Source organism: Phoca vitulina, unplaced genomic scaffold (assembly GCF_004348235.1).
Source record: "Phoca vitulina isolate PV1807 unplaced genomic scaffold, GSC_HSeal_1.0 scaffold55, whole genome shotgun sequence".
NCBI classification, from domain to species: Eukaryota; Metazoa; Chordata; class Mammalia; order Carnivora; family Phocidae; genus Phoca; species Phoca vitulina.
Window position 1 is genome coordinate 3,996,245 of NW_022589758.1, and position 13,724 is coordinate 4,009,968.

Sequence of the window (13,724 nt, forward strand, 5' to 3'; positions counted from 1 at the left end):
ATTAGCCAACAAGTCCGGTTAGTATCAAATATTGTGAGAAATAAAGAAAATTCCTTATTGCAGATTTTAGTTTTGTAATTCTTTCTTTTTAAAACGTGAGCCTGGCTGTGGAGCAGCGAATAAAATTACTTCTTTGTACACATCGTTGCGGAATATGCTCAGATTCACGTTTCCTTGCACACCTGAGACATTTCACTGTTCTAAGTATAAGCAGACAATGGAATAGTCCTCACAATAAAATGGAATGAATTACTGAGACACACAACAACTTGGATGGATCTCAAAGACATTATGCTGAGTGAAAGAAGCCAGTCTCAAAAGGTATGATTCCATTTATATGACACTTTCAAAAAAACAAAACCATATGATGGAGAACAGGTTCCTGGTTGCCAGGGGCTAAGAGTGGGGAGAGACTATGACTCTAAAAGGATAGCACAAGGGACCTTTTTGAGGTAATGGAAATGTTCTGAATCCTGATCGTGGGAGGGTTACACGAGTCTATGCATGTGATAACACTGCTAGAGCTATATTTAAAAAGTCAATTAAAAAGAGGGGGGAAGGTAAAACATAAAGGTGGAACATGCATGGCTTGTGCATGAGAAGGTTTTATCTTTTCTTATTTTTTTAAAAATTTGCTGTGGTAAGGTTAAGTATGACCCTGCTGAGCTCTTGCCACAGCTGGAGTGAGTTACAAGGGAAAAGTGTCACTTGGAGTGAGACCAAATCTACAACATCTCTTCAGTTACTGCACACCTTGGAGCTTCCAGCTGAGGGCAAGGCAGGAGGGCGAGGGAAGAATGCTGCCTGCTCCTGTGATTTGGGGAGGGTATTTGTGGCATCTGCAGCAGTTCGAAGCCTCCTTCTTCCCTCCACTTCAAAGCCTGGCCTGCCTTTTCCCCACTCATGTCTTTTATTTGGTGCTAGCAACCTTTGAGGACTGATACTGAATGGCCCTTGGCAGTGACCCCACTAATTGGCAAAGCTGGCCACAGGGGATGAATAAGACACTCACTGGCATCAACATCACACTGATCACGGTCCAGCGGGCCTTGTTTTATGTTCCCCTTGACAGTCCAGAGCAATTCCTGTGAATAAATGACGGAGCAGCAGCCGGAAGTGGTCTCCCTCCTGGCCCCCCTGGAGCCCTCTTTTCCATTCACGTGGGGACTACCTTCCACACATGCTTCAAAGTAGAATTTTGTTATGCTCAGCACATTTAAATCATTTCATTAGTAGAACACCATTAAACAAAGTGTTCCTGAACTTTAAAATACATAAAATCATTTTGCATTCCATCACCCAAAGAATCTTCCTTCAGTTCCAGCTGAGATCAAAAGGAGAGAGAGATTCTTGGCGGTGACATGCTGTCTTCCACAAAGCCTCTCTTGTGGTGGGAACTGTACCATTGCCACTGCATTCAAGTTCTGCTCACTAGGGGCCAATCTCATACCCAACACGTCTATCAGACTATCAGCAGGATGGGATTCAAAAGTGAATGAGCACATACTCTTTTGTGTTTGGCTTCTTTCACGCCACATGCTTTTTTGAGGTCAATGTTGCATGTATCAGTACCGTGTTCTTTTTTATTACTGGGCAGTACTTCCTTATATGAATATGGTAGTCCCCAATTTGTTTATCCATTCTGTTGTTGGTAGATTATTTGAGGTGTTTCTAGTTGTGAGGACTTTTGGGGGGGACTTTTACGAATAAAGTTGCTATACATATTTTTGTGCAAGAGTTTTTGTGGACATACCCATTCTTCTTACCTCCATATACCTAAGAGGGAATTACAGGGGAGACATATGTTTAGGTTTGTTAGATACTGCCAGTCTCTGAAGTGGCTATCCCATTTTACACTCACCCTATCAATTTATGAGTGTTCTAGTTGCTCTTCATCTTTGCCAACACTTGTTATTATTGATCTTTTTAATTTTAGCCCCTCTAGTATATAGCACTATGTGCCTGTGGTCTTCATTTTAATTTTCCTGATGAGAAATGATGTTGAGGGCCTATGCATATGCTTATCAGCCTTTTGTATATTTCCTTTTGCCAAGTGCTTCTCAGGAGAGTTGAGGAAGTGGTGGTGGCAATATCTGTCAGGGAAGAGAAATAAAGGTATAATTTGGAAAAGGAGACTTATCAATGATAAGGCCATTTTTCCTAGTCCTGATTTTTTATGCATTTTGGTGTTTTAAATAGATAGTAATGTATAAAGTGGTTAAAAGAAGAACTTAGTAGGCACTTGTTCCTAAATATCTCCCTCCTGGCCTATAACTGCTATCCACAATTCTGCCTCAGAGCTGTGTTCCTTTGGGCTTCTCACTAGGAGTTCTCAGCACATTAATGTGAATGCATCTGTGGGCTTTTGTCAAGCCTCATGGCTGGCTGGGAGTGCAGTGTGAAGGGTTTGGGCACTTGGGGGTGCTGCGTTCCAGCCCTCTGGGGAAGCATGAAGGCCCTGGCTGCCTGGGAGAGAGTGGGGAAAAAGGAAACACCAGGAAAGGGAAGAAAGGCTTAGGAAAGAAACACAGGCTGCCCCCTAAACTTTTACTTACTTCATTCTGTTTTCCCATGGTTATTCACTTTGGTAAATGTTGGAGTTGAGGAGAGAGGAAAGGGAGAAGTACAGTATGTGCCAGAAATGATGTTATTAAACATGTTTGGAAGAGCATAATGCCAGCCAATAGGAGACTCTGGGACAGTGTCATGGAATGAAAGTGCTATGTAATTGCAGCAGGAAGAGTGCTAAGTGAAGAAGGTATTGCCAGATTCCTTTAAGCCTTCCGGAAAGATCAAGGCACTTCATGTTTATGTGCAACACATTCACACACTCCAGTAAAGAAAAATCTGAGGCAGACAAGGTCCCCTCCATCTCACAGGCCATAACCTGTGCAGAAATGCAGGGACCTGGTCTAAGGACAAATAAGCCCCAGGGTAGAATGAAAATAAGGTCCTAGATCCCCTGACTAGGAACCCATGTGGCTTGCAATGGACATCTTCACTCTAAAGTTTTATTCCTATATTCAAGCATACCACAGCATCCATTCTCTAGTTAATATTTCTCATGTTTAAGACAGCATGATAGTAATGAATCAGCTCTGAAAGTCAGCTGCTATAAATGCCATGTGTTATCAGATCACACACTAAAGCCAAATTTTCAAAACATTTCCTACTGAAATACCCACAACATTTTAACAGATGTCTTTTGGAGAGTCTAGAAGCAAAATAAGCTCCCATCGGCATATAAAATAAAACCCAAAAGAAGTAAAATGTGGAGGGATTATATTTTTCTTTTGGCAATAAGAGAAAGGTTGGGAAAAATCTTGAGATGTTTGGAGAAATGCTTGTTCATAGCCACAAAAGTGAAGAAATTAATAATGTGTTATTTCTTGTTCTGAACACTGACTGTAAGCATGTAACTAACTTTTGTTGACGCAGTTTCATGGGCAGGTAGGGAAAGGATCTGAGAGTGTAAATTATGGGCCAGCAGGGACAGAAATGGGGTGAAAGCATCAAAGAAGCATCTTTTGTCAGGGACAGGATGGGCAAGACCAGTGGTGGATGATTCTAAAATGGTGCAGGCCTCTCAAAATCAGGGGTAGGAGGGTCAGAATGGGAGCCTGGAAAAAGAAAGAGAAATTTTTATGTGTGTGTTTTTCTCCAACATTATGAAAAAATCTGAAAGTACAGAAAAGCCAAAAGAACTGTACAGTGATGAGAGAGAGACAATTTTTCAGATGACAATTTGTTTCCCCCGGGGGCTGATTTTGACCTTCAAAGAAATGTTCTTGAATGAATCAATGAGTGGTCTAAGAGGCTTCCCACACACTTCTTCCGGGGAAGCCAAGGCTGTTCACTGCTACTCCTGTATGCAGTGGTAATTCCAAAAGCAGGAACGTCCTACGAGTCCGCTTCTGTTTTACCTATTGTTTTGGATGCTCCTTGCTCATGCTGTCTCATCTCCTCCTTGCCTTGTTATCTTTGACTTTGTGCTGGATGTTGTACTGAAAAATTATCTGTGGAGATCATCTGATACTATTTCTTTTGAGAGGATTTTTGTTTGCTTATGCCAGGCACATGGGGGTGCTAGCTGCCAGGACAACAAATTTTATTTAAGCATTACCAAGGCAGTAGGAACACAGTTAGGAACAAGAAATGGTTTCTGCCCTTACAGGTCTTACTAAGAATAAGCAAAAGGATTCATTTAAATAGAGTCCTTAAAGGATAATTTAATTCATACAAGTCTGATCAGCATGCAGCTTTTCCTCACCTTATCCATGCACACTGGTTAAGGAGTGGCATGCTGGGCCATGCAGAGATGCCCTGAGGTAGAAGTTCTCTTTCAGTTTTATTTCTTAGGTAATTTTAGAAAAAAATTCTAGGAACTGATTATTGCATTCACCATATAAAAGTCTAATCAGAAATAATCAGAACTATTTTACTTCCTTTGACCAAACACCCAGGAAAGAGAATGCTTTAAAACACTACACTTAAGCAGTTACTAATTTCATGGCAGAAATAAAACTAAAGTCCATTTCAAGATTATAAGCTTAACTACTCTAAATCAACAGATCATTTAGAGAAGCTCGAGTGCTTCTGTCGTGGTGGTAGAACCAAAGAACAAAGTTCTTCCACACACAAGGTCCAGAGTACCTAGTTTCAGCCTTCACAAGCTGGAGGTTGGAGCTCCTATCAAAATAGTGGAGAGGTGGATTAGCTGAGAAGGAATCTTCAGTGGAGTGTAACCTACAGAGACCCTGACTTAACGATGGTTGACCAAAACAGAACAGTCTCTCTCTGGACTTGCCGTCCTTAGTCATTTCCAAAGGTTATCTCATACTTATTTAATGGCATGGGGGCGGGGGTGGTTCTCAAACTGATGAAAACTAAAAACCACTCCTCATCCCTCACTCCTGGAAAAAATACTCAATAGGAGAGCTGACTTAGAAGATTAAAGAAAAACTGGACAGCCACATGCAGAAGAATGAAACTGGACCATTTCCTTACACCACACACAAAAATAGACTCAAAATGGTTGAAAGACCTAAATGTGAGACAAAAGTCCATCAAAATCCTAAAGGAGAACACAGCCAGCAACCTCTTCGACCTCAGCCGCAGCAACTTCTTCCTAGAAACATCGCCAAAGGCAAGGGAAGCAAGGGCAAAAATGAACTATTGGGACTTCATCAAGATAAAAAGCTTTTGCACAGCAAAAGAAATAGTCAACAAAACCAAAAGACAACCAACAGAATGGGAGAAGATATTTGCAAATGACGTATCAGATAAAGGGCTAGTATCCAAAATCTATAAAGAACTTATCAAACTCAACACCCAAAGAGCAAATAATACAATCAAGAAATGGGCAGAAGACATGAACAGACATTTTTCCAAAGAAGACATCCAAATGGCCAACAGACACATGAAAAAGTGTTCAATATCACTCGGCATCAGGGAAATCCAAATCAAAACCTCAATGAGAAACCACCTCACACCAGTCAGAATGGCTAAAATTAACAAGTCAGGAAACGACAGATGTTGGCGGGGATGTAGAGAAAGGGGAATCCTCCTACATTGTTGGTGGGAATGCAAGCTGGTGCAGCCACTCTGGAAACAGTATGGAGGTTCCTCAAAAAGTTGAAAATAGAGCTACCCTACGACCCAGCAATTGCACTACTGGGTATTTACCCCAAAGATACAAATGTAGGGATCCCAAGGGGTACGTGCACCCTGATGTTTATAGCAGCAATGTCCACAATAGCCAAACTATGGAAAGAGCCAAGATGTCCATCGACAGATGAATGGATAAAGAAGATGTGGTATATATATGCAATGGAATATTATGTAGCCATCAAAAGGAATGAAATCTTGCCATTTGCAATGACGTGGATGGAACTGGAGGGTATTATGCTGAGCGAAATATGTCAATCAGAGAAAGACATGTATCCTATCATCTCATTGATATGAGGAATTCTTAATCTCAGGAAACAAACTGAGGGTTGCTGGAGTGGTGCGGGGTTGGGAGGGATGGGGTGGCTGGGTGATAGACATTGGGGAGGGTATGTGCTATGGTGAGTGCTGTGAATTGTATAAGACTGTTGAATCACAGACCTGTACCTCTGAAACAAATAATACATTATATGTTTTTAAAAAAAAAAAAAGATAACAGGAAGGGAAAAATGAAGGGGGGGAATCGAAGGGGGAGACGAACCATGAGAGACTATGGACTCTGAGAAACAAACTGAGGGTTCTAGAGGGGAGGGCGTGGGGGGATGGGTTAGCCTGGTGATGGGTATTAAAGAGGGCACGTGCTGAATGGAGCACTGGGTGTTATACGCAAACAATGAATCATGGAACACTACATCAAAAACTAATGATGTAATGTGTGGTGATTAACATAACATAATAAAAAAATCATAAAAAAAGATTAAAGACAAACTACCAAAATTAATATATTAATATTAATATCATTAATATGTTTTATGCCCTGCAGTTTTCTGCTGTGTAATTTTTTAAATCCTTTCATGAGACACCAGAGCCTTTGGTTTCTTGGAAACAGGTTCCTTTACCATACAGGCTTTGCTTTCAGGCTCCCTTTCTCCTGCTTCCATGAGTTTGCTCTCTACTTTGCATACCCCGGGGTCTTACTTGAGACCTACACATCACTATCTGTGACTGATTCTTAAGAGAGAGCCAGGTTAATGTCTGAACTCAGGCCACATACAGCACAGCTGTCAAAATGATCATTTTCAGTGAGGGAGCCACAGACCCTACAAAGTCATTTGTCTTAAATAACATCTAGATCAAAGTCAACTGGGCCTGAGGAAATGGCATTTGCTATGCTTAAAAATTAATGAGCAACCCTGTCACTTAAAATTTAGAAACTTAGAATAGAATTAGACCTTGAGTGTTCCACCTCCAAAACAAATGTCTGCCATAGGCTTAAGAATAATTAGAACTGAAATATATTAATACTGAGCCTCTGATGGAACCAAACATTGCTTGTGTTTTCCTCTATTTGTTTTCACCTACTTGCATTAAGATGGTCAGTACCCTTGGATTCTGTGGTGTCTGCTTCCTCCTGATATCTTGAGGACAAACCTTACTTTTTTGGGGTTTCCCATCACTGCTAAAACACACAGGGCTAATATCATTCCAGTGTACCAATAATTTGTTGAGCTCCTACAATGAGGAGGCATTTTGCTGGCATCATGGAAGACTGAAAAGAAAATCAAATATGGCTCCTGACCCCTAAGAACTCATAATCTAATAGAAGAAAAAGACACATCCAGGAAGAATTCAGGTTACGTTAAAGCGATGCTATATGGAAAGTGCTATAACAGAGGCCTAATTGAATCCAAAGCTGACATGGTTTAGAGTTTAAGACAGTTTCAATGTCCTTCTCAGTAGATCCTGACAAGGGGATTCTAGTTACCTGATTATTCTCCAAACAGGATGGGCTACATCATTTGTGGGGCTCAGTGCAAAATGAAGGCACAGGGCCCCTTACTCAAAAAAGCATGGTGTCCTTCTGAGTGCGGGGCCCTGTCACATGCCCTTGAATCCAGCCCTATCTTCAAATACGGTCTATGAATATGAGGAAGAGGCAAATTTTAAGCAGCCTGGATGAAAAAAGTGCACACAGGGAATTTTCCTCCAAGTAGTTCACAGGAAAATAAACTCACTCTAAGGAAAGAGAAGAATTCAGTCTTTCCAAATTAACAAATGGGACTGGGATCTAAAGGAAAGTTACCATTTGCAAAGTCAAGGTCACAGATATGGCACAGCTACAAGGTAAAGGTGATAATAATAGTAGCAGTAGCAGGGGTAGTAGCTGACAAATGTACAGAGCTTGTTGAGTGCCACCATTCTTCACAGTCTATTCTGTCGACTTACTCATTTAATCCTCAAAACAGCCCTGGAGGATGGACAGATGCTATTATTGCCCTAACTTACAGATGAGGAAACTGACCTTAGAAAGGCTGAGTAACTGTCCCTGGTCACAGAGCAAATAAATGGTAGAACCAGGATTTGAACTCAGACAGTCTAGCTCCAAAGTCCGTGCTCTTAGCCACTATTTATGCTATTTCTCATAAAATAAGGACAGATATGGAGGGAAGGAAGGGAGGGAGTCATCCCAGTATATTCATTCATTAATATTTTAGATTTGGCTTAACCAGGACGTACTGTGTGTTGTGTGCATGTTTTTAATTTTTCCTTTTTTTGCATTTCATGTTCATAGTTTAACAGCACCCGTTCGCCCTCCCCCACTGAGTGTTGCCACATGACCCCATGGAGTAGAAAGGTACTGGTTCTGAGAACATTCCATCACAGCCCTATCCCATTCTCTCCAGACACTTTCTTCTCTCTTTTAACTATGGCAAACTCTGTTGTTTCTAACTAACAGGTATTCTTTTAAATCTCCTTCAAGAGTGATATTTTCCTAACTTGAATTAAATAAAATATCATTTAGACAGCCATGTCATTGGCTTTCTTTCCCACTTACTTTTCCCCCCTAAATTGCAATTAAGGCTCTGTTCAAGATGGGCATCACCTAATGCCACTCCTGGACCTTATAGTTCAAAGGAAAGTGATTCCAACTTTGCCCTATATTTATCAGAACTGTAAATACAGGTTCGGCTTCTCAAATCAAAAAAGAGAATAGGACAAAAGGATTCTCTGGCAGCCAGTTGTCCCTGTCGCCATTAAATAAAACGTGCTTTTGGCTGCTGGTCAGAGCCTGTAGTCAGGTCACTATTCTTTCTTTGTTTCCCAGTCCATTGTTATTCAAGGAAGGAATCGCCTACAAAATGTGGCCTCTGGTGGTGGGGGTTTCTCTCCAGCTCCTGCTCTTTCTCTTTTCTGTCTCTCTTTTTGCATGCACCAAACTTTTTTTTTTTCTTTTTGGAAGTTACCTAGGAAACAAAGTCTTTTGTGCTCCAACTTTATTTGAGCTATTCGCTTCGCTGGGAATCTGCACAAAAGCTGGAGAGAGAAAGAAGGTTGCAATGTTTTACTAAAATGTTCATGGCGAACACATTTTTCTCAAGGGGGGGAATCATATCCTGTTGGGTGTGTTGGGGGGCTTTGCAGATACCTCTGACAAGGTAAGCAAAAGCTGGGGGGTTAACTTAAACAAGTGGCTCTGGAATCTTCTAAGAGGACCTGAGAACAGTTTGACAATATGTGAAATCCTGAGTCAGCAAGACATGATGCTTCCAAGTGTGAGGATGAGAAATTTTTTCATGATTTTAGGACTTTACTCCAGTTAAGTTAAAACTTAACTGGAGTAAGAGGGAAAAATATTTATTTTATACAAACACTCACCTTCCTCCAAATTATGGAAAGAAAGAAAACTAGGGTCAGTGGTGAAAACTGGGTCTTTTAATAATCTGGTTTAGAAGCCCAACCCTGAAATCATAATTGGAATGGAGCCTTTTTAATAATCTGGGTTAGGAGCCCAGCCCTGAAATAAAAGGTAGATAATATTAATATCTATCAAGGGCTTGGATGGAGAATTTTCAAATGTCATACAGAAGTCAAGGCCTCTAACTCCACAGCTAGAAGAAAAGCTTCCCACTGCAAAAGCTGAAAGAAATGAAGACCCTTTACTCTTCCGAATTTGAAAAAGAAACTCTCTTGAATCTTTCTCCCCGTTAACTGCTTTTGTATTTTCCACTATAGTAAGTGGGGGAGGGGAGCTGCTTTTCCATGTGCACACAGTGTTGATGAAACTGCATTTTTGAAATGTTATTCACAAAAACCACAGTCCTGCAGTAAAATTAACTCCTTGTGATTTAAGCCAGCCTCTCAGATTAGATAGGCTTGTCCTTCTGGTGATGTGTTCTGGAATGTTTCCTGACTCCAGGTTTTCTGGCACGTTTTCTGAACCTTTCATAGGCATCTAAATCATCTTCTCCCTTTGATCCCAGTCATCTAGAGCTCTTGAGACTTTCATTAGCAATATATGGATATCCAGAATCTACCTGTCACTGGATTAGAGACTAAGATTTTTCTTCAGTTTTGAAGTTAGGGGTCTTATGGCTACCTTGTCTCTCCTCTTAATTCCATTTGACCTGAAAAGCATGTTTATTAAGTCCATTTTTTCTTTTGTGTTGCTTGACTATTGAAATTATAACTTTCAATTAGTGGTGCTTACTAACTATTTCTAGGAGTTCTTCCTTTGACCTAAAAGCTTATTTCTGACCTCACTGTTCTTAACTGTGAAATTCCTTAATATGTGTGCTCACATATAAACCATTCTGGCTAAGTCTGAATGTACTTCATTTGCAGTCCCATCCCCTGGAGGACGAAGATACAGATGTCATGTTAGGGCAGAGGCCGAAAAACCCAGTACACAATATCCCATCGACGCTGGACAAGCAGACCAACTGGAGCAAAGCACTGCCTCTCCCAACACCAGAGGAGAAGATGAAACAAGATGCCCAAGTGATTTCTTCCTGCATTATTCCCATCAATGTCACTGGTACCGTTCTGTTCTTTTCTTAGGGGCATGATATTCTGTGTTTTAAATGTGTTCAAAACCTGTGCTGCTGGGCGGACCAGTTAAGAATACCGCTTTGTAAACAAGCAATACCTTTTTCATCAGAATACAACCCAGAAGATGTTCAATATGCTTTTGTCAGGTTTTGAACATCCATTTGCATATGTTCTGCTGGGCCGCTTGTTATGTAAATGATGGACAGTTTCTTTTTGAAAAAAGTCACCAAATAGCTCTTTGGTCATAGCTGACTGAAATAATGGAGAAAGCGGCAGTGATTAGTCATATGATAATGATGCATGGCACAGCAAGAAAGAAAACAGCAAACCCCAGGTCTCTCAAACTGCAAGTAATGATCCTGTAGACCAACTATAAAATCTGTTTTCAGGCTTCTTTGGATGAAGGTAGGCTTGTTTAAAAAGATCGTTTAGATTTCTGCATCGATTATGGTGATTTCTGACCTAAAAATATGCGGATTCAAAGATGAAGGCTGAATTCTATTCTAATCCAGCCAGCCTGGCTTACATTCCTCTCTGCTTTCCTCTTCTTGTGTACTGAGAGTGTGAATATTAGTCCAGGTCGAACGCAAGCCTGTCCAGACTTTTCTTGAAAAGTTTCTCTATAGAGACTGCAGATTCCACGATGGGACCTGGTCATCTTAGCTGTAAGTGAGATGATGTTATGAAATATTCTCACTTTCAAAGACAGACAGAAAACGATCTATCCATTGGGCTTTCTTTAAACATCTCTAATAGTTATATTTTAATTTATTTGTGTATTGAAAATTTCACAATGGCCACGTTACTACTTTTATCCTGGTACCATGTGACTAAAGGTTGCATGTCGCTCGAGATGCATTTTGGACATGGCTATTATTAATCCCACTCAGATTTCTCTCACATAAAGTGGAGAGCAAATGACCAGATATCCAGGACAGATATTATTTCCTTCCTGAAAAACAGGAATTCTGGTTGATCAGCTGGTTATGAGCTAGGAGTAATTTTCCTGCTGACCTATTCAACTTGCAGGATAAATTATTCTAAGGATGCATACTTTATCTGATCTCCATAATCTAAATGGGCTGGGTTAGGTAGATGTCAAAATGTATCATTTTGGCATCCTCTTAAACTAACTTTCCCTTCTGGGAACATTTGATGATTACAAGCAGCACCTGCTTTCTTCATAGCACTGTAAGTAGATCTTGTTTTCAAATTTAGTTCTTTGATTATGGGTCTTGTGATTCAGGAAAAGGGAAGATCTTTCCTTCTGCTTTATTTCAGGAACTCTCAGACTAAAGCCCAGATTATATGTTGATTTCAAGAGCTTTAATGAAAAAGCTGCTAATTATGTCCATATAACATAAAGTGTGTCTGTGTGCCATGTGTTCTGTAATTATTATGAGTAGAATGAAAGATCTTAATTTTTGGCTGGAGCTAAGGAAAATTCCATTAGTATGAATTCTCCAATAATATAATAATTAGTCATCATGTGACATCTCACAGATTTTTTTCAAAAGTGAGTTCTGGAAACTGTTGTCACTGTGATGCTAAGCAGAACTCAAATTGCTTCATTTTATAGCTGAGCTGAGGTTTAACACGCCATCCTGCTCTATGCGTAACAATCAGGATAAATGATGAGGCAACCAGATTCCAACGCACTTTTGGCATCCTGACTTTCTGAGGCAAAGCTCACTCTGAAAAATCCATGGCACATGCCTGTGCCAGACAGGAGTGTGAATTCCTCACCTCCTTCCTCACCATTCTAGTTTTGATAAGACTGCATGTAGTGTATCAATAATGTGATTATGGAGAGAGAAACAAACAAGCATCAAGGTTTGGCCCCTGTATTTATAAAAGCAAACAGACACTCATTGTAAAGACTGGGAATTCCAGCTTCATTTACAGCTGAAAGAGAACATAGATCCACTTAAGTAGAGAACTGAGGACTGCCTTGTATTCTTATTTTATATTGATAAGACACTGGTGCCATACCAAAAAGTGTCCAACTGAGTCAGTAGAAGAAAATAGAGTTCAATGATGATTTAAAAACAAATCTCTAGGCTACTTTCTCCTCATAGAAGGAGTGTGTGTATGTGTTGTGTTGTGTGTAGGGTTGGGGTGCAGTGGGTAGAGAGAGGAAAAAAACCTCACAAAGATGCTTTTAATGAAGAAATGGGTCAGGATATGTTAGCTGAACTAATTCAGGTTAACATCTTGGCTCTGGATCTACTACTATGCAAAGACAGGTTCAGCGAGCCCAGAAATAGACCCGTAAATAGGAGTAACTAAAGGTTGTAAGTCCTTCAGGAGCTGTTTCTGTGTGAGAGTGATTCTTTGATGTTATTTTTCTCTCCTCTTTCTTTTGATTTTCCTTCTTTGCTTGTTACTCTTGGCAGTGCAAGCTGTTGTGCAGAGCTGCATTTAGAAGTAAAGCTTAATGTACTGCAGAGTAATTTAAATAAGAGCTGAATAAGGGCTCCCTTATATTTATTCACGGGCTTAATCCAAACTCTTCCTTTACTTCCAAATAATAAATATCACTGTGTTCCAAGCAAATGAAAATTTGTTTGCCGTTTCTAAAGGCTAATGAGACCTATTTGTGGGTTGCAGGAGTTGGTTTTGACAGAGAGGCTAGTATACGCTGCTCTCTTGTTCATTCACAATCCGTACTACAGCGGAGACGGAAACTGAGGAGGAGGAAAACCATCTCGGGTATCCCCAGAAGAGTCCAACAAGAAATAGGTGTAGTATAAAACTGTTAATGGTTAACATTCTGTTGGGTGTCAATTAGAAGGAGATGAAATGGAAGCCGGCCTTTTAATCAGCTTCCTTAAAAATCGTCAGTGTTGTAACTTGTAGAGGTTTTGAAATGGCGTGTACTTGTTCTGTGTTCAGCAAGCTGGGTGGTATTACTTTTTGAATCTCTGTTCTTGACTGTGAAGATTTAATCTTAGGAATTTAGGTATACATGTTCAAGTCTTATGGCTGAAATGTAATATTTTGGTAATTTTTAAAGTTTTATTAAGATGGAAATGATAAGTAATTTTTTAAAGTTTTATTAAGATGGAATAAAAAGTAGCAAGATTCAATGAAAGATTATTTTGGGAAAATTATAGCTTTACTTGAAGAGAGATATACTTTTATGGCATTAATTAAGAAGGTAAAATTTAAGCATATTCAATTAAATTCTGACTATTGATAACATGTTACCCTTTATGACTTTTCTT

General features: G+C 40.0%; 1 protein-coding gene across 4 annotated transcripts in view; it reads left to right on the top strand.

Annotated features, from left to right (window-relative positions):
• NHS (NHS actin remodeling regulator) overlaps window positions 1–13,724 on the top strand; it is a 347,530-nt gene that overhangs the window by 324,324 nt on the left and 9,482 nt on the right. The window contains exons 4-6 of one of the 4 annotated variants that reach the window (XM_032389706.1): window positions 8,240–8,302; window positions 10,291–10,483; window positions 13,108–13,239. In XM_032389706.1, the coding sequence (XP_032245597.1) occupies window positions 8,240–8,302; window positions 10,291–10,483; window positions 13,108–13,239 (388 nt within the window). Of the gene's footprint in view, window positions 1–8,239; window positions 8,303–8,953; window positions 9,105–10,290; window positions 10,484–13,107; window positions 13,240–13,724 lie in introns of those variants that run through there. The other 3 variants (XM_032389704.1, XM_032389702.1, XM_032389703.1) reach the window with 3 other exon arrangements.